Here is a 21,244-nt window from a genome sequence, read left to right as displayed (position 1 = left end):
TGTGCTTTCACCCTGTCTGGACAGCCCACCAAGGCTGTCAGGATCACCAAGGCTGTCAGGATCTGGCCTGGACTAGAGACTTTGTGCCACCCTGGTGGCCATTATTTGTATTGTTCTCTGTCATGTGCTCTGTATTTACCTGTCTGGTCATGTGTCTTTGTCTCCACCCATTCCCTTATATGGTCTGCACTTCCTGTCTCGTTAGTTTCCATCCGTTTCTGCTCACACCGGTTCCCTGTTATTGTCTTGTTGGTTTCATCCAGTCCTCTGTCTTTCTGTTCATTTTGTCTGTGTATTTCTACCCCCTATTTCTCTGTTCTTTGTCGAATTGTTTCACTGTGTTGTCCTGTGAAAGGCTGTATTTAAAGGTTTAGAAATAATGTCTGTCTGTCTGTCTGTCAGTCAGTCAGTCAGTCATACTGCCTCAAAGAGTCTTGCACTTGGGTCCTATCTTCAGAATTCTGACAAAGGCCCTTAGCAGACTCCAGTATGTCCAGAACTCAGCTGCCAGGGTTCTAACCCATACATTACTGGTTAAGTTTGCATTGTCCTTGTACAATATACTTGTTGGTAGCCATGTAAAAAGCAACTAATAAACAATTCAATCAACATTCAGTGAACAATCAATACAACAGACACAAAATATAGTCAACAACACAAATGTCTACACACATGAACTTCATTTTGAAACAGAGACAAATTAAAAATGTGATAATCACAGGAAAGTGATGATGCACAAACTTACAAGCACACATATGCCATCATCAGAGGAAAGATGCTGCAGTTGTAAAAATATCCAGCATGGGATTTGGGTTTCATTTACAAATAAAGCATGCAGATGGGACCACAGTGGTGGGGCTCATCTCTGGGGGAGATGAGCCTGCAGACAGGGAGGAGTTGCAGAGGTTGGCCATGTGGTGCACACAGTGAACCTGAACAATCCAAAACCACCGAGCTGATCATCCACTGAGTGTGAGTCTCACACTTCACATTCCTGGGCTTACACGTGGATGATGCCCTGTCCTGGAACACTAACATCACCACACTGGTAAATAAGGCACAGCAGCGTCTTCATTTCTTAAGGATACACAGGAAGAGCAACTTGGTTGATGAACTGCTGGTCTCCTTCTACTGCTGCTCTGTCAAGAGTGTGCTGAGTTTCCAGCCAGTTAACATGAAAGCCAGTTACCGTATAACACCGGCAGTGATCACTGCCGGTGTTATACGGTAACTGGCTTTCATGTTAACTGGCTGGAGTCTGTTCACTTTGCCTCTGGAGTTAACGTAACCGCCCCCTTCTTTTGCAGGTGTTTTCAGCTGATGATTTAGCCTCCGATACCTGGCCGCAGATTCGTCTGTTTAACTGAAGTTCAAATAGAAATGTTTGTGATGCTCCACTTTGTTGTTTAATAAAGCTTTACAACACGATGTGTCGACGTTGGAAGTGTCAGGTTGTCTGTAGTAGGCTACATGCGCTGGACCATGAATATGCTAACCTGACCCTAGCCAGATGAATTTCGCTCCGCCCAGCTCCACTCATCCATCTGGAACCGATCCATTGAAGTGTTGCTTCAGAAGGCTGGGCCTAATCAAAAAATGCTTGCATATGATTGAATAAGCCACTTGTCCGTCATCTATTGACGTGCTACTTCAACCACTCACATCGAAGCCAACCCGTGACACTAATAACAGTGTCACAGTCGCTTCTACGCTATGTCACATCTATGAAACTCCCGCCCTGCGTCCTGATTGGCTGAACCATAAAGTCGGTTGCAGAAATCACTCTCAATGGAAGAGGTCCCAGATGGATGTGAGTGAAGCTAGGCGGAGCTATAGCGGAACGAAATTCATCTGGCTAGGGTCAGGTTATGAATATGCTACCAAATAAATAAAAGTAAATAAACTCCATGTGGGTCTCGAACCACTACTAAGTTAAACTGCTTGCATGATAACCTGACACCAACATGCATGCACCACTAACCAGTTGACACTTCCCAGTGAAATTGGTAATAGGCCTACTAGTAAATGAGGTCACCTAGTATGTTATTGTGTTTAGCAGGTTAACACAGCGGATTATGGTGACTGGCTACTGTGTTATCTTGCAATGTTGCCCAGAGTAGCCTATCATGATTCAGTTTACAAACGTTTCACTGATTGCTGCCAGGCTGTGGCCGCCTCTACTTGAAGTGTCTTATTATGAACGCCAGCAAATAAATAAAATAAAAAAGTTCAACTATGATATTCGAACTCGAATGACAAAACTAGAACTATAATCTGCATATTAACCTGATGCATATCACAACCAACGTGAAACACGCATTGAAACGCACAATGTGCAGGAGAAGTCTATGTCTTCATTTTACACAAAATGTTACAAAAGATATGTAATATCAAATATCACAAGATACGTAGGCCTAGGCTATTTACGTTCGTGTTTTGACATGTTAACATAGGTTTGAGATGTATTGGATTTATATATATTTTAATAATTTATTTCTTATTAAGTGATAAGTTGCATGTGGCTCAACAGGTTGATGCGTTTTTTTTAGACTAGCCTACGGGTTCAATCCTCGCCATTCACAGTTTTTTAAATGTATACATTTTTAGACCAGCAATGCTTCCTCAATTTAGGCTGAAGATAGACTAGGTGGCCGCGGGCAGTCTGACCAGCAGTCAGTGAAACGTAAAAACCATTAAGCCTAGGCTATACTTTGAAGGTCTAAATGGCTTGGGCAATGCAGCAAGATAACACAGTAGCCAGTTACCATGATCCACTGTGTTAACCTGCTACAAACACAATAACATACTAGGTGACCTATTTCACTTGTAGGCCTAGTAAATAAGTATGGCCAAATTCTCTAGGTTGTGTCAGCTTGGTTAGTGGCGCAAGCAGGTAAATGTCAGGTTATCATGCAAGCAGTTTAATTTAGTAGTGGTTCGAGGCCCACGTGGAGTTTATTTAGTTTTATTTATTTGGTGGCATATTCATGGTCCAGCGCATGTAGCCTAGCCTACTACAGACAACCTGACACTTCCAACGCCGACACATCGTGTTGTAAAGCTTTATTAAACAACAAAGTGGAGCATCACAAACATGTCTATTTGAACTTCAGTTAAACAGACGAATCTGCGGCCAGGTATCGGAGGCTAAATCATCAGCTGAACACACCTGCAAGAGAAGGGGGCGGTTACGTTAACTCCAGAGGCAAAGTAAACAGTCCAGCCAGTTAACATGAAAGCCAGTTACCGTATAACACCGGGTTGGCCAGTTGCTCCGTAGCACACGAGAAAGCACTCCAGAGGGTGACCTCCACAGCTCAGAAGATCATTGGCTGCTCTCTACCCTCCCTAGAGGTCATCTATAGTAGGCTACACACTGCCTCAGAAGAGCTGCCTCTAAGATCGATCTCACCAAAGAGAGGATGCGGTATATGTTACTGTTATATACAATATGCTATATGTGCTGAGATATGTCAAATGGAACAGAAGATGTGTAGAAATGATTATCCCTATGGGACAATAAAGACTCTATCTATCTATCTATCTATCTATCTATCAATCAAAGACAGAACCTGTTTGAACTGGTACCCTCTGGAAAGAGTTTAATATGAACTCTTACATAGGTGTGAGGCTTTGTGAAACACCCAAACATTCAAAGCAGTTGTGCCAGAATTGGCACACATTTGGCCACATTTGAACAGCATAGGCTCCCATGCAAAAGCATCCATGCTAACCACTACACCATCATGGCTATGGCTCAAGTAAAGTATACACTGTTAATTAAATACACGGACACATAGCAGCTTGTTTCCATTGGTGAAATGCACCGGGTTTACCTTAGCCTAGGTCACATGACATGGCATTTTGAACAATGTTTTGAAGCAGTGTTTCAAGAAGCAGTTTTGAAGCAGTGTTTCAAAACACTTGTGCTTCGAAAGCTTGACACTGATTCGAGACGTCTGTTTCGAGCATCACATCTCTAAAGTGCATTTGTAAATCGGATTGTCCGTTCTCTTCATCTAAATCCTGTATGAATGATCTGTAGCCGTAAATGGTAGCCACGCACTGCCATTTTGTAAAAATATTGTTTTCTGTTTTGTCAATTCATGTAAGCATAAACAAGGCTCAATAATGTTGCAAGCCGCTAGAGGCACTTGAAGAAAGCTCAAAATACTAAAATTGCTGTTTCGGAATGGCCATCTGGTAGTGGTAACCCCATGGTCTGTCCTTGAATGTCATGCTTCAAAAGTCCCTGCATTCATGTGGGAAAATGTCAGGGTTGAAGAAAGACAAACCCGAGATACTAGAAGTGAAAATGCAAAGATTGCCACATTGTCTACTCTATAAAACACAAGTTTGAATTAAATCTAAATGGGCAGGGTGTCAGCCCTCATGGTTAGCTCAAAGTCAAAGTCAAAGTCAAAGTCAGCTTTATTGTCAATTTCTTCACATGTTCCAGACATACAAAGAGATCGAAATTACGTTTCTCACTATCCCACAGTGAAGACAAGACATATTTTGCCAATTTAGGTCCACAGACAAACATAACATTCAAGTAAACAAAAAAGTAAGTAAATAAGTAAATAAGAGGGCACATATAATAATGAAAAAATAAGAGCAGCAAAATTTGGTTGAAATTGTGCATAGACAGTCAATAAAATACTAGTGCAAAGTCAGGCGAATAAAAGGCTTGGGTAGTTCTGTTTGACCGAAGTAAGAAAGAAAGTGGCATAGTGGTGCAAGTTATGTAAGAGCAGCAGAAGTGTTGTGTTTTCAGGACAACAACACCAAGTTGTAAAGTGTGCAAGTGTGCAAGTGGAGTAGTGCAGGCGGCCATATTGGGTCCAATGTCCAGGATGTTATGTAGCTGAGGGTGGAGGGGGGAGAGGAGGGAGAGAGCTGCATAAAATCGTATGAGAGCAGCTACTTTTCAACTAGGCTAAACTTTCAGAGACATCCTGTTGAAAAAAAGGTCCCGGAAAGACACTGGTTCTTATCTAGTTCAGGGTCTAACTTGTGGTTGCATGAGTTTGTCAGAAACCACAGGTCTACTCTTGCAGCCAGTTTACTTCCTGGGTTCACAAACACATTCAACAGTTGCCATAGTAGCACAAAGTCATACTCGTGTTGGCACACAGAGCAGAGTAGGGTGAGCAGTGGCTCTTACAACCGTTTGCAAACAACTTTTCATATCTGTTGTCTTGTATGTTGATGTTATGTTTGTTATATGTAGTGTGTGGACCCCAGGAAAAGTATCTATTCTTTTCCTGCTTTTAAATCCGTTGTCTTGTATGTTGGTTTCTTGTTTGTTATATGTTGTGTGTGGGCCCCAGGAAGAGTAGCTGATGTTTTCTGCATCAGTTAATGGGGATCCAAATAAAATCAAACAAACAAATCAAATCAAACAACCAGTCATGTTGTAACAGCTGCTTAGACTGGCTTGAGAAAAGTGCTGTGGTGCTTTATCACAAATTATACATTTACACCTGAGACAACGATTTCCTTTTGTGAAAAAAAGGATAATATGGAACCCTTAAATCATTTAGTTAATTTCACTGTTTGGGTTGACAGTGCCAGAATGTAACACAGGAAACTATAGATGTACGTCATAGTCTTTCATTGAAACCTGTATGGCATAATGAAAGTACATCAGGGTGTTGTGTACAGTAGATGCTAAGTTGAAAGAGTGATGTCCATGTGTATAACTGTCTTGCAACATGTTTCATTTTTTACTTTTCATTATGTGTTAATTTGTTTGTTTATGTGTTGATGTCTGTGCTTTAAGGGTACTCTTGTGAATCACATCACTTCGTCCAGCCTCTTGTTTCTGTTTATTGGCAATTATTTGATAATTTGTCAGTTTATGTCTTAATGTCTGTGTGTGGAGCGCTTTGGGTAGCTATATGTGTTATATAAATAAACATACCTTGCCTTACCTTGTAAGCTGATAAAAAATATATATACATATACTCAGCCATGTGCTCCTCCCATTGACTATTGACAGGAAATGTGTGGGTCTCTCTGCCCACATAGAAATGCTCTGTCTGTGCACAGGTTTTATAAACTTCCTGCACCTTGGGCTCTGCAACACTGGACACTAAGGTAAATCTTACATCTATTTTATGCAGTGGCATTGAATGGAATTTTGTGTATTTTTAAAGTCTTAAGGAATTGTTGTGAATCCACCCTCTCTCCTTTCCTTTCAAGTCAAACACTTTTGATTTTGGTCTTTTTTTTTAGTAAATTAATTCTATTTGCAAATTTGTAAGGGTGTAAGCATCACCTACTTTGCGAATCATACAATCTACACGACTGTCACAGGTTTTAATTCACTTGAAGGTCATCCCTTTTAGGGGGAAGTAGACAGCTTTAATCCTATTGTTGTTCAACTAGTCAGAGAAAATGCCCATTTATTTAGGATAATAGCTTTTGCCAAATGACTAAGGGGCAAAGTCTCCCATGTGCGTAAGGGTGCGTAATAGTCTGTAGGGGTGTGTCAGTAAAAAGTGTGTCAGTTGCACCTTGGGCTCTGCAACACTGGACACTAAGGTAAATCTTACATCTATTTTATGCAGTGGCATTGAATGGAATTTTGTGTATTTTTAAAGTCTTAAGGAATTGTTGTGAATCCACCCTCTCTCCTTTCCTTTCAAGTCAAACACTTTTGATTTTGGTCTTTTTTTTTAGTAAATTCATTCTATTTGCAAATTGAAAGGGTGTAAGCATCACCTACTTTGCGAATCATACAATCTACACGACTGTCACAGGTTTTGATTCACTTGAAGGTCATCCCTTTTAGGGGGAAGTAGACAGCTTTAATCCTATTGTTGTTCAACTAGTCAGAGAAAATGCCCATTTATTTAGGATAATAGCTTTTGCCAAATGACTAAGGGGCAAAGTCTCCCATGTGCGTAAGGGTGCGTAATAGTCTGTAGGGGTGTGTCAGTAAAAAAAAAAAGTGTGTAACTAAGCACATTTCACCATGCACACATTCGTTTACACACCATAAAGTCAGTTAGGCTTTGGGTGAAACTATTCCAGAATCTGCAATTTCTTATGTATACAACTCTTGTTGCCATACTGCCATTGACTTAAGCACCTTTCCAGCTATGAACAGCATTCGGGTTTTGATGTGAGCCAGGACCAGCTTCTCGAAGAACTTCATGATGGGGTTGAGTGCAACTGGATGGAAGTCATTAAGGCTCGTTGCAGTGTGTGTTTGGTGTGTTTTGGCTTCGGTACAATGGAGGTGGTTTTAAAGCATGCGGGGACAGCTGCCTGGTGACAGGATAAATATGTCAGTCCAAATGTCAGTCAGCTGCACTTCACAGGCCCTGAGGATGCGTCCAGGGATGCCATCAGGACCAGCAGCCTTACGTGCATTAATCCTGCTCAGTCCCGCACACACATCGGTGGTGAAGAGTTTGAGGGGTTGGTGTTCTGCAGAGACCACAGCCTTGAGGGCCACCTCCTGTTGAGTAGCTCCGATACCTGGCCGCAGATTCGTCTGTTTAACTGAAGTAGCTAGTAGCTCTGTAGTCTGTGATGGCCTGGATGTCTTAAGTATAAGTATATATACTTTTTTGATCCCGTGAGGGAAATTTGGTCTCTGCATTTAACCCAATCGGTGAATTAGTGAAACACAAACAGCACACAGTGAATACACAGTGAGGTGAAGCACACACTAATCCCGGCGCAGTGAGCTGCCTGCTACAACGGCGGCGCTCGGGGAGCAGTGAGGGGTTCGGTGCCTTGCTCAAGGGCACTTCAGCTGCGGCCCACTGGCCGGGGCTCGAACCGGCAACCCCCCGTTTACAAGTCCAGAGTGCTAACCAGTGGGCCACAGCTGCCCACAATGTCGATGCCATATGTGTCAAGGGTCAGAGTTGCTCTTGAAGTGATCCTTGATCCTTAGCTTGTGGTTGTGATGCCCCTTTTCAGGTTAGCCCTGGATGAGCTATAGGCCTGAACATCACATGATCTGAATGCAATATCTCGTGCCTTCAGCAGGAATCTGACCTCCCTGTTCATCAATGGCTTCTGATTAGGGAAAGTGGTAATCAGTTTGAGAGTGGTGACACTGTCGATGTTGTTTATAGAGCCCCGAACAAAATCATTGACCATGGCGGAGTCATGGGTGACCTGAGTGTTAACCCTTAAAGGTGTAGGTTTTTGAACGTTCTAAGTTCCGCAACAATTGAAGGTTCTAAAATTCTATGTTGAATTCAATGAACCCAGATATTCTTTAGAACGTTCATTTCTCAACATTCCCGTCACACCGGTGTGACGGTACTCCTTTAAGGGTTAAACCCTCTCCAGTCAGTGTTTTCAAAGAGCTGAATACTTAGCAGAAGCAGAATGAGAGGTGATCAGAGTGTCCTAGGTTGGGTAGGGGAACGACTTTGTATTCCTCAGCCATGTTTAAACATGGTTCAATGTCTTGTCTCCTCTGGTGGGGCAGGTTTTATTTTGATGGGATTTAGGCAATACAGTCTTTAAAATTTGAGTTGTTGAAGTCACTTGCAACACTTGTAGGCTGCCTCTGGGATGCAGAGTTTGTTGTTTTCTGATAGCAGAATGCAGTTCTTTCATGGCAAGCTTAGCATTAGCATCCGGTGGTATATAGACAGCACACAACAGCGTCACAACAGTAGATGTTAACTGGGCAGATAGAAAGGTTTACACTTAAACATGAGATACTCTACATTAGCTGGGCAGTGACTTTCTCAGTGATATTAGTGTCACCAAGTTTTGTTTACATAAATGCACAACCCCCACCTCTGGTCTTACCAGAGTCAACAGCTGCTATATGGAAGTGTGGTGGGTGCAGCATCTGCACCTGCTGGCCCTGAACTTCCCTTTTCACGTCTGTGCGCAGGGGCACCAAAGGGTTCCATTTATTTTCTACACAGCAGTATATGCTATTCAATTTCAAAATTGTTCAATATGTTACAAAATACGAATTGATATTGTACACAGCAGTATCTCGAAGCACTTTAATTGCTTAAAATAATCAAATGGTGTTGAATAGGTCAACTAAATGATGTACTGTAGGCTATTATTAAGTATCTCATTTGTGTAAATTAAAAAGAAATACAATATGCTGCTTAGAAAATGATTCCTTCACTAAATAAATGTATATTGTATATAGACACATCTCAAAGCATTGTTTTTCACTGTAGAAATATCAAATGTGATAATGATTTACACATGCCAGTTGGTGTACTAGGGAGACAACACTTTTTTTCTCTCCACTTCAAGTACTGGACAAACCTTTTGTTCTAGTGTACAATGTAATTCAGTCAGGATCACTTGGTCAAAAGTTGTATTACTATTTGCATAATGTTATATTTGTCAGATAGATAGATAGATAGATAGATAGATAGATACTTTATTGATCCCCAAGTGGAAATTCAGGACAATTTCAACTGTCATTCACCTTTGTGCTACGGTAAAATTAGATCCTTTCTAGTAGTTGTTGTACAATTAAGCCTTGGTTTAGGAGATTATTGTTAATAGCTCCCCTTGTGGCAAACTGTACAACCGCATGTGACTATTGTTGGTGATGAGTATAGCTTACACCAGTGTTTCTCAAACTTTTTCAGACGAAGGACCACTTAACCAATAAAAAAGAAATGCACGGACCACCTAGCTTAAAAAAAAAAAAAAAAGATTAGACCTACTTCAACAGTATATTAGCCTACACAATAGGCCTACTCACTGAACCACCTTGCTTATTGTCTCTGCACTTTGCTTATTGTGTCAGAGGATTCATATGATTTAAACTGGCAAATCTTGCATAGACAGTGTTGCAGAACTGTTTGGATTTACATACAAGTTGGTTCAATATTGCAAACAACTCATCTATATTATATTTTATCACGTCTGCTCACGGACCACTTGGGATAGCTTGCGGACCACCAGTGGTCCCCGGACCACACTTTGAGAAACACTGGCTTACACCATCCCTAGTGGCAAATTGTGAAACAACATGTGACTGCTGGTGTTGAAGAGTATGATTAACAGCACCCCTAGTGGCAAATTGTGAAACTACAAGTGATTGCTGGTGTAGAAACGTATGGCTAACAGTGCCCCTAGTGGCAAACAGTAAAACTAAGAACCATCACCTAGTAGGCTATAGTGGCAATGACATGGAGAGGTGGCGGGCATCTTGTTCATCCAATTTACCCCAATTCACCTCACCTTTAAAAGCACTGCCAGCTGTCCCTTGTGTAGTGGTTAGAAAACTGTGCTTCCAAATGGACTCGCAGAAAGTTGTGGAATTGATCCCTGGCTCCCATCGTTGAGGCTCTGGGTAAGGAGGGCACCCCAAGTTGTTCCAGGGGAACTGTCTCTGTACTTAGTGTACGTCAAGTCAAGTCAAATTTTATTTCTATACCACATTTACAGACGGCTGAGCCGCACCAAAGTGCTTCACAATAAAGTGCCAAGTGCAATAAACAAAAGAATGACCTTAGGCAGAAGGGAAACATATGAAAAGGGCAACAAGACGATGACTGAAGGAGTTAAAATAATGTAAAAAAGAGAACATATAAAAAAGTAGCCAGGGGACACTATGCACTGGCACTTAAAAAATGAGACACTAATCAAAGGCAAGTGAAAAGAGGTGGGTCTTTAAAAGGGACTTAAAAATATTTAGAGACTTGGCTGCACGGATGTGGAGGGGGGGGGGGGGCAGTTCCAGAGTATGGGGGCTGCTACTGCAAAGGCTCTGTCCCCTTTGGTTGTACGGTACGTTGCTGTCAGATAAATAAAGCTTCTCCCTTACTGTTTGAGCAAAAACTTCCTGTTTTGCTCCACACACGCCATAACAAACCCTACGCTCCACCACCACACCAAACCACAGCCTTCCTCTTTTTCTATAGCATGCACATATGACGCCTTTCTTCCTGTAAAAGATGCATCCCTCATGCTGCAGTCGCACAGTGATCAAATGTATTTACTGCAGGGACAGCTGAGTAACTATCTAAGGGACCATTCCTCTGGACACTGAGGTAAGAGGGCATACATTATTATTAATGGTGATGAAGGTTGATGAGTATGGGTTCATAGTGATGAAGGTTTAAAAGTGTGTGTTCATGGTGATGAAGGTTGATGAGTGTGGGTTCATGGTGATGAAGGTTTATGAGTGTGGGTTCATAGTGATGAAGGTTTATAAGTGTGGGTTCATGGTGATGAAGGTTGATGAGTGTGGGTTAATGGTGATGAAGGTTCATGAGCTAGCCACTCCCCCTCCCACACACCACTGTACTGTAAGCTACCAGTGAGGATAGAAGCAGGGCTTTGGCAGAACTGGATCAGTGTAGGTTACACGGGTAAAAGGTTAAGCGAGTGCAAGATGTGTTAACATGTCTGACCTCAACAATAAAGACCCCCTGTATGCGGTTTGCTTGCATAAAATGACTCCGCAGATATTGCAACAACACGCCAACACACACAGGTATGCAGTGGCTCTTCAAAATTATGTAAAAAAATGATGTGCAATAAACAGACACTTCGAATAGCCCAGGCTATTTTGGACTGTCTTTAGACTTTAAATGAGCAAATGACAATTCCAATTGCAAGGTCCTAAATTGAAATGAGTGTGATGTCACTTATAGGCCACCAGAGACTGTTTTTGAGTCACACCGTTGCAAATCTCGTATGATGATGCATTATTCCACAAAATGGTTACCTATCATCAAGTTATTCAATAGGCTACATGTAAGTATATAGCCTTGACTCAAAGCAGCTGTTAGGATTATGTCATTTTGATTTGTAAAAAATGTCACATGCAGCCATGCTTAAATTCTGCTCACTTCACATTTATTATATTATTATATTATCTGTATTCATTATTGAATGCTTACCTGGAATTATGTTTTTCCCTATATCCTATGTTTAAAGCAGGCCTACCTGCAGGCATGTAATTGGGCTACAGGAATAGCTTGTTTGAACGGGTACTGCACTAGTACTTTTAAAAAATGGGGCAATATGTAATAATGATAGCTTACACATTGCATTGCCTTTTTCATACAGTGTGTAAATTAATTAGCAAAAGATGACATACCAGTGCTTGTAGTTTCTTCTCTGGGTTGGCACAAAAGCCCAGAGCCAAACGAGAAGGAACAAGGAACCCTCACTGGCAGGAAGCAGCTTCTGTTCAGCACAATTCAGTGTTTTCAATCTTTTGCAATAGTCCTGAAACAGGGAAGTTTTGAAACATGAGTCATTTATTTTACTTCTACGTTCTAAAGGTACTTCTACTTCTTACATCCAAACTTACTGTCAGATACAGACACAGTCTTCCTGCTCCACCAGGAAGTAGTATTCTGTGGTGACCCAGGACAATGCAGAAGACATGGAAGCTGTGGATATTGCGGTTCAGACCAACAATCTCTATTTGTCTGTATGTCAGGTGAGCATCATGGCTGTAAACTCTCTGGACCTGCTCTTCAGAACTCTAGATGATTTGGAGTCTGAAGACCTGAAGAGGTTCAGGACATACCTGTTTGACTCTGAGGGGAATATGGAGGGGTTTAAGCCCATCCCCAAAGGAAAGTTGGAGGACAGTGATGCTACTGACGTTGCCTCTAAGATGAAGGAGGCATATGGGGGGGAAGGCTCTGTGAAAATGACTCTGACCATCCTGAGGAAGATGAATCTCAACAACCTTGCAGACAAACTAGAAAGGTAGATATACACAACACACACACACACACACACACACACACATAAACAAACACCATACACAACAGCTTTTCTCTATTACTCTTGTGAATAGTATTGTATGTATTTATAATGAATTTACATAGTCTTCTTGCCATGTTTCTCCAGGGATGCTGCAGAGTCTGGAAAGAGAGATGGTGAGACCGTAACGCATTCAACACATGCCCATGTGTGAATACTTCTACCTGAGCACCTTAATGAATTCTTATGAAACATGTTTTCTTTTTACTTTTTTTGTATCAGAGGGTGTAATTGTTCAAAACTCTACAAAGGAAGATGGTGAGTTTTTTATGATGACACAATAATGAAATATGTACAGTACAATTATGATGCAGTGATTATTTAAGGGATAATGTATGTATGTCCATCTGTTATTATTTGAAAATAAGACTTATTTTCTGACCAGCAGGCAATACATCATCTCGCTTATTATATGGCTACTTTCCAAAACAACAAAAGAAACTTCACACAATGGATCTTTTAAAAGTATTTTGTGACAGTCGCTGTCGTTGTTTCAGCCAAAACAAATAGTTCACAACATAAATAGAACTTGACAGTTTCAGGTGTTGCATGGCAACGTCTTACTTGCAGACTTTCATTTTTTCATTGTGATGAGCGAACCAATCACTTCCGTAATGATATGAAAGACGTCAACAAGAAGCACAAACCCATTTTCGTAGACAGCGGTCTGTTACATAGCAACGGTCTGTTATACAAAATGATCAGACCTCCGGACATTTAGAAGGCCCCTTCAAGTGAATGGAGCATTCTACAGCATTATGAATAGCCGTGTAATAAGCCGAGTAAAAATAATTATATAAATATATATATATATATATATATATATATATAGTTTTTTGCCAGCAATATCACTGATGATAAATGTACAATAGACATACAAAATGTTAACATGTACGCATAGTCATACAAAACATATGTTTCAGAAGATGCAATTGTAAATGAAGTCAAGGAAACACACAAGAAGTGGATGATAAAGAAGTTTGGTAAGATTTATGAGTGTATTGAGGAGGGGAAGAACAAAACACTCCTGAGTAAAATTTACACGGAGCTATACATCACAGAGGGAGAGAGTGAAGGTGTCAACACACAGCATGAGGTTCGAAGGATTGAAACACAATCAAAGTTTCATAGAGATAACAAGGACAAAATCAACTCTAATGACATCTTTAAGTGTGTACTGGAACATGACAAAATCCGAACTGTGATGACCACAGGCATTGCAGGCATTGGAAAAACAGTATGCGTGCAGAAGTTCATTCTAGATTGGGCAGAAGGAAGGGCCCATCGGGATGTTGACTTCATATTTGCACTTCCATTCCGGCAGTTCAATTTGAAACAGAATGTTTCATACTCTCTTCACAAACTCCTCCTTCACTTTCATCCTGAAATGGATGAAAAGGTCATAAATCCACACATGCTCAGAAAGTCGAATATCATATTCATCTTTGATGGTCTCGATGAGAGCAAACTCTCCCTGAATATAGAACAGGACATAGATATATATGATCCCCTGAAGACTGCATCAGTGGAAGTGTTGATAGCGAATCTCATCAAAGCCAACCTTCTGCCAAATGCATTTATTTGGATAACATCCCGGCCAGCAGCTGTCAAATGGATCCCTCCTAAGTACATAGACAGGTGGACAGAGGTACAAGGGTTCAATGACCAACAGAAGAATGAATATTTCAAGAAGAAGATTGAGAATGAAGCTGAAGCCGACAAAGTCATCACCCACATTAAAAGTTCAAAGAGCCTATACATCATGTGTCACATACCTGTCTTCTGCTGGATCTTAGCTTCTGTTCTTCTGAAAATGATCAATCAAACCAGCACAAGTTACTTGCCTCAAACACTGACTGAGGTCTATATCTGTTTTCTGCTAACTGAAACAAACAGGAAGTGCCAAAAATATGGCAAGGGTATTGAACAAGATGATAAAAAACGGCTGCAGTCTAACAGAGAGGCTATTTTAAAATGATCTGAACTAGCATATAACGAACTGGGGAAAGGTAATATCTTGTTTTATGACGACAGTTTAAAAGAGTGTGGCATCAATGAAGATGACATTACATTGTACTCTGGCATGTGCTCTGAGTTCTTCAAGAGTGAGTGTGTAGTCGACCGACATAAAGTTTATTGCTTTGTGCATCTCAGCATACAGGAGTTTCTGGCTGCTTTCTTTATATTTCACTCCTTGATGAATAAGAACACAGAAGTCTTGGAACAATTCTCATCAAAAGAATCTTTCTTTACAGCAATAGGGAGACGTGTGACTAGGTTATTTAATGCAGGCTCGAGAACTCCCACCATCATTTCCATGGCTGATTTTTTTAGAACAGCAGTAGATGAATCCATGCACAGGGAAGATGGACGTTTGGACCTTTTCCTTCGCTTCCTCTTGGGCATAGCATTGGAGTCCAATCAGAAACTCCTACAAGGCCTTCTGACACACACAGAAAAAAGTTCAGACAGTCTCAAGGAAACAGCCAAGTACATCAAAATAATTCTCAGTGAGGACACAAAAGTTCCTGAAAGATGTATGAATCTGTTATTCTGTTTATTGGAGATGAAGGACAATTCCCTTCATCAGGAGATTGAGCAGTATATGAACTCTGGAGAAGAGCTCTCACCTACCCAATGTTCAAGACTGGCCTACATGCTTCTAGTGTCTGAGGAAACACTGGATGAGTTTGACTTGGCAAAGTACAAGACAACAAGTGACGGTCGTAAGAGACTGCTTGTACTATTGAGCGCTTGTAGGAAAGCACGGTGAGTAAAAATAGCAGCCCTGTCATACATTTTAATCTGTATTACAATAAATTACAGAGCCAAAGAATAGTAACTGTAGGCCATTGCATTGGGTGGCATAGTGGTGATGAAATATCTAGTTCAATTAATTTAAATCATTAGCAATAATAAACATGCTATGTGTTATGTTACTGCAGATTGGTTGGTTGTGATCTCAGAGAGGATTCGTGTGAGGTCCTAACATCTGCTTTTCAGTCAGACAACTCCCAGTTGAAAGAGCTGGACTTGAGCTCTAATCCTCTGAGGGATTCTGGAGTGAGGTTGCTGTCTGTTGGGCTGAAGCATACAAACTGCAGACTGGAAACACTGAGGTTAGTGATGTGGTTACAATATGAAGAGGGTTGTGCTCACATGAAAGGATTTGTCATCCCGATAGATAGCAGCCCTGTGTCAGCCCTGTGTTGTCATTTTATTGTTTTATTGTTATTTTATCATTGAATTAGAGTTAACTCTAGAGCATGGGTCAGTAACAAGCAATTTTACAATTTTTATTTACAAAATTGCCACAGGTGCTTAAAGACATCCAATAAAGTTTTTTCACAATATAACAGCTTTTTATAACAGTCATTTTGATGGTAAACAAACTTGTAATTGGGGAGAGTTGTGCACCTAGCATAGCTGACAAAAATCTTGAAGTAGAGGTCTGCGCAGGACTGATTTTTCAGTCCCACGCCCGCCCACTCCCGCAATATTCTGTCCCGCTCCCGCACGCTCCCGCATTAATGTGTCATTTATAGTCCCGCTCCCGCCTAGCCTGGCGGGCCATCCTATATCATTTAAATGTATAGTCTGGCATCGAACCATTCACCTCGCTTAATCCAAGGGACGGGCAGAGAATTGTCTTTCAAACTGCCTAGGCATGCAATAGGCCAGCGCTACGACCATATCCGTATCCGGTCGGCAAAACGGCAAATACATCCTTCTTCGAAAGGAATGACTTAAGTGCATTGTGTTGCTCAACTTTCAAAGAAAAGCACAAGTCCAACTCCTCCAAAGTTGACGCCAACGCCGATTCAAACAACCGCTCTTCGTTCGCCATAGCCACCTTCCTTGTTGTTCACCGTCGCAGGACTGTCGTTATCCTGTTAAACCCGTCTTAAGCCTCTCTAACAAAATAGAGCGCTGTGATTGGATAACATCCACGGTGTTAGCCAATAGAAATTCCTATGGTTTGCTACTAGACGTACAGGCTGAGCAAATTAATTTGCCGCCGCTAGGGTGCGTCTAGATTTCTAGGCCTAGTCTGGTGCCCTCTTCCTCTGTCATGCTTTCGATTTCGAGTTTTGACAATGAGCAGCTGGAACAAATTGAACCCACGTAAATGACAATATAGGCTATAGGCCTGCTATCCGTCAGTTATGCTTAAACCCCATTTTTTAATGCTGCCTAACAAAACATCCAGCTGAACTATAGTTATGAACACTACTTTAATCATTTCCATATTTAATTTTACGCACATATTTAATTTGCGGGAGTGCAGTGAATCATCGGTTTGTCCCGCACTCGCGAACGCACCTCTCTCATCCCGCCCGCTCCCGCAAAGAGCTTTGAAAAGTTGTCCCGCGCCGCACTCTTTTGCGTCGGGACCCGCGGGTCTACCGCGGGAGTGCAGACCTCTATCTTGAAGCATTACGTGGTCAGTATAGCTCTTTGGTCAGTATAGCTCTTTGTCTTCACCTTGTGGTAGTCTTTTGGTTCCATAAAATTGCAAACCATGTGAAGTATTTACAATGGCAAGGTAAAATATAAATATTCCTTGACTCTAGAGGGAGCTATAGTGTTGCCAAATACCCAAAACTGCATTGGATACCTTTGAAAAGATATGAGAAAGAACACCAAAAATGCACTAGCATCCTGCTGCAAAGCCCTCTGACAGAGCTCCAATTTTGCGCTTTCGTGCCTCTGTCTGGAGCAGATACCTTGGAAGGTGAAAGATGCTTTGTCTCGTGGTGCCGTCTGATATTACTGCCCTAAATCAGTTGTGTAAAATGAAATAAAAACAGAACGTAATGATCAGCAAACCTCGCAAACCCATATTTAGCTGCAAAATGGACATAGAGATTCATTGTGAGATTACAATAAATCACCAAAACATTATTTTCTATACCTATTTTTAGTCAACTAAAGTTAACAAAGTTAGTTACCAAAGGTGCCAATAATTCTGGAGGGTACTGTAATATTGTCAAACTCTCTTGCAGACTTGCTGATTGTAAGCTCACACATACTTCATGTAAGACTGTAGCTTCAATCCTACAGTCACCAAACTCCCTGTTAGTCCTGGACCTTAGTAACAATAACCTGGGGGATTCTGGAGTTCAGCTTCTCTTTACAGCAATGTCCAGCCCTAACTGCAAACTGCAGACATTAAGGTTGGTGTAAGGCCATGCATTTCCTGGTTCATATATAACTTTATTATTATTATTATTATTATTATTATTATTATTATTATTATTATTATTATTTTGTGTAATTTGTTTTTGTTGCTAATTACACCATTTCATATTAAAACAAGTAACTGAACCATTTTCATTTTAAAGAATAATATAGTACTACTTGCCTACATAAAACATATGAATTATTGATGTGTCAGTAAATGTAAATGCTGCATGAAGTAAACTTCAACACCTGTTGTGTAAGGGAACCACAGTGTGTCTGACACTTTTGTCATTATTTCACTACATTTAGTCAATTTGATTTATGATAACCCCGCGTAATATGTTGAGTTTTGTCATAATTCTGTCAAATGTTGCAGATGTGCTGAGAGTAATCTCACAGATAAATTCTGCGAGATTATGGCTTCAGTTCTACAGTCACCAAACTCCCTGCTACAGCTGGACCTGAGTGACCTGGGGGATTCTGGAGTTCAGCTTCTGTCTAAGGGACTGTCTAATCACCATTGTAAACTGCACACATTAAGGTTGGTGGTAGACATTTTCTTAAATTGCCTGATTAGTTAGAAGAACCATGACAACATAACAGGGGAACATCAACCATTGTGCAGATGTCATCCTACAGTACCTTTGAGCTTTGTGAGTTTTACAATGTCAGTGAAGTTATCAAAGTCACATTATTTACAATTAAGGTCATTCCATGCTAAATCAACAGCTTTTAGAACATTTTCCCACCAACAGTTTTTAATTTTCTCATTGTACTTAACAACAACCATGCACAAGTTTAGACTAGTATCTTCTTTAGTTATAGTAGTATAGTATAGTAATGGAGTTGTGGCTCTTCCAAAGTTCCAAAAGTTATTCCTTTTGAATGATTTGTGCTAGATTCTTGACATTTTCAAGGATTTTTCTACACTGTCAAGTGTCTTCAACTTCTAAATAAATTGTACAAGTTTTTTTTTCCTAAGTTTTGGCTTGATGGCTTTATTTATATGAACATTTGGACTAATATTTTGCCAAGAATATATTCATAATGAATAATGTCAGATATTTTGAAAAGTATTTATGTAATATTACTGTTTTAGTGCAACTAGGTTGCATGTCTAGACTGATCTCACTGCCATAATTACTTATATTCAGAATGCGAGTCTGATAATGTTTGATTTGGATGTGATTATGGGGTGTTTCATCTGATAACAAAATGGCAAAAGCTGTCAACATCTTGTACAACAGGCAGGAAATCGACATCTAAATGTCTCACTTCTGTAGTGACAGGCTATTTGTTGCCGACAAATCAACTGAAGTAAGATCAGGTGATGTTAGTGACTAAGCATCGTTGCTTGCATATCTATGGTTGCTCATCTATCCATCATCGTGTAAAGCCCGCCCAGACAACTTGAGAACTGTGGGGACCAATCAAATTGTCATAAAAGCCTCTCAATGGAACAAGTCCAGACCGAATTTCATCAAATTTTGTCAGCAGACAAAAGCAGCAGACTATTGCATGTCTAAAATAAATAAATTCGTACATGCACAACATGGAGTTGGTACCTTCAATCAAACCATTCTAATGCATGCATCAGAGCCAAAATGCAATATAAAAACAAACTGGAGCAGGAGTTTAGCAACATGAACACAAAACAAGCATTCCAGAGAATCAAGAAACTTACAGGTCAAGAACATAACCACCATCACCAACCAAGTTCGGACCCTCTTCATCTTGCAAACATCCTTAACAGTTTCTTCAACCGGGTTTGACATCCATGACCACACCCCCACCTGTGAGGAACTTCTCAGAACCCTCCCCTCCCATGAACCTCACCACCCGCCCTTCACAGAGGAGGATGTGCAGCAGCAGCTGGCCAGGGGCAAAGTTGGCAAGGCACCAGGGCCAGACGGCATCCCGGCAAAGGTGCTGAAGTGCTGCGCAATGGAGCTCTCTCCCATCTTCCACTCCATCTTCTGGGAATCCTACAGGACAGCAACAATACCCACCCTCTGGAAAACATCAACCATCACACCTGTACCCAAGAAACCACGCCCCTCAGAGCCCAACCACTTCCGTCCAGTCGCACTCACCCCAATAATCATGAAATGCATGGAGAAAATCATACTACAACTCATCTTACCTACTGTCGGCACACAACTGGACCCATAACAATTCGCATACCGGCCGAAAAGGGGGACAGAGGACGCAGTGGCATGCCTTCTCCACTCCCTCCTTCACCACCTCCAGACTCCCCATAACTTTGCCTCAGTTCTGTTTGTTGACTTTACACAAATGACTACAAGAGTTCACTACCCAACATCACTTACTACAAATATGCAGATGACACAGCCATAGTAGGATTACTTACAGACAACAGTTTTTGCAATATGATGCTCTGATAACTACCTCCAACTCAACATTGACAAGACAAAAGAACTGGTCATTCATGCATCAAAATCACCCCCTGGACTCACTCACATCACCATCCATGGCCAACCAGTTGCACAGGTCAGGACTTTCAAATATCTTGGTCTCACCATTGACAATAAGCTTAACTTCAATGAACATGTCACGATCACACAGAAACGTGCATAACAGAGACTGTATGCAATACGAACACTAAGATTACTGTATGTTGCCCCCCATCTCCTTCTGCTACTCTACAAAAGCATCATCCAACCCCTTTTACTCTACTGCTCCCCCTGTTTCTTCACCATACTAAATGTCACCAGCAAGAACAAACTCATTGAAATCTCACACTTACCATCCAAGATAATACAGCTTCCCACCCCCAGCCTCACTGATGACAAATGCAAATGACACAGCCACCACACACCTTGCACGCACCATTGTAAGCAGCCCTGACCATCCCCTGAACCGGTTCTTCACCCTACTCCCATCTGGCCGCAGATACAGAGCCCTGGACTGGAAAAAAGTGCACTTTAAAGGGACACCAGGCAAGCCTGATGCTTGTTCTCTACGAAAACTCCCCCTCGCTCGGTCTGGACTCCCCCTCGCTCGGTCTGGACTTTTTTTTCTCTTTTCCTTTTCTTTGCGGCTTCTGTCAAGGGTTTTCGCTGCTTCTTCGCCGGCTCTGCCATTATACACACGTTTGCAACAATCGCTAGCGTTTCGTTAGCCTGCCTCTGTGCTGTGGATGCAGGATGTAAACTGATCCTGCTTCGGTCGGCGGGTACGATACACTGAACTTGCAAGCGGGATATTCTTCCTACAGGCAGTAGGGGCGGGCGAGAGAGTCTTCATTCGCCCTGTAATGAGTCATTTAACCATATACCGACTTACGAAG

General features: G+C 41.3%; 3 protein-coding genes across 31 annotated transcripts in view; all 3 read left to right on the top strand.

The window, feature by feature from the left end:
- The window catches only part of LOC121719407 (NACHT, LRR and PYD domains-containing protein 3-like), an 851,137-nt gene that overhangs the window by 660,558 nt on the left and 169,335 nt on the right, over window positions 1–21,244 (top strand). The window lies entirely within an intron of this gene.
- LOC121719377 (NACHT, LRR and PYD domains-containing protein 12-like) overlaps window positions 1–21,244 on the top strand; it is a 732,803-nt gene that overhangs the window by 669,417 nt on the left and 42,142 nt on the right. For 17 of the 26 annotated variants that reach the window (XM_042104896.1, XM_042104897.1, XM_042104891.1 and 14 more), the window contains one exon: window positions 18,311–18,475. The exons of 8 other annotated variants lie outside the window; for them this stretch is intronic. In XM_042104896.1, coding sequence (XP_041960830.1) covers window positions 18,311–18,475 — 165 coding nt within the window. Of the gene's footprint in view, window positions 1–15,695; window positions 15,870–17,756; window positions 17,928–18,310; window positions 18,476–21,244 lie in introns of all 26 variants that reach the window. One more of the 26 variants, XM_042104909.1, reaches the window with a different exon arrangement.
- Window positions 10,766–15,096, top strand: LOC121719483 (NACHT, LRR and PYD domains-containing protein 6-like). The gene is made up of 5 exons (XM_042105177.1): window positions 10,766–11,015; window positions 12,419–12,693; window positions 12,838–12,866; window positions 12,973–13,008; window positions 13,674–15,096. Exons 2-5 carry the CDS (start codon window positions 12,428–12,430, stop codon window positions 14,726–14,728), a joined length of 1,386 nt encoding a protein of 461 aa, XP_041961111.1. The 5' UTR covers window positions 10,766–11,015; window positions 12,419–12,427; the 3' UTR covers window positions 14,729–15,096.

Source organism: Alosa sapidissima, chromosome 9 (genome assembly GCF_018492685.1).
Source record: "Alosa sapidissima isolate fAloSap1 chromosome 9, fAloSap1.pri, whole genome shotgun sequence".
NCBI classification, from domain to species: domain Eukaryota; kingdom Metazoa; phylum Chordata; class Actinopteri; order Clupeiformes; family Clupeidae; genus Alosa; species Alosa sapidissima.
Note: the sequence above shows the minus strand (reverse complement) of the source record. Positions and strands in the feature narration are given on the sequence as shown.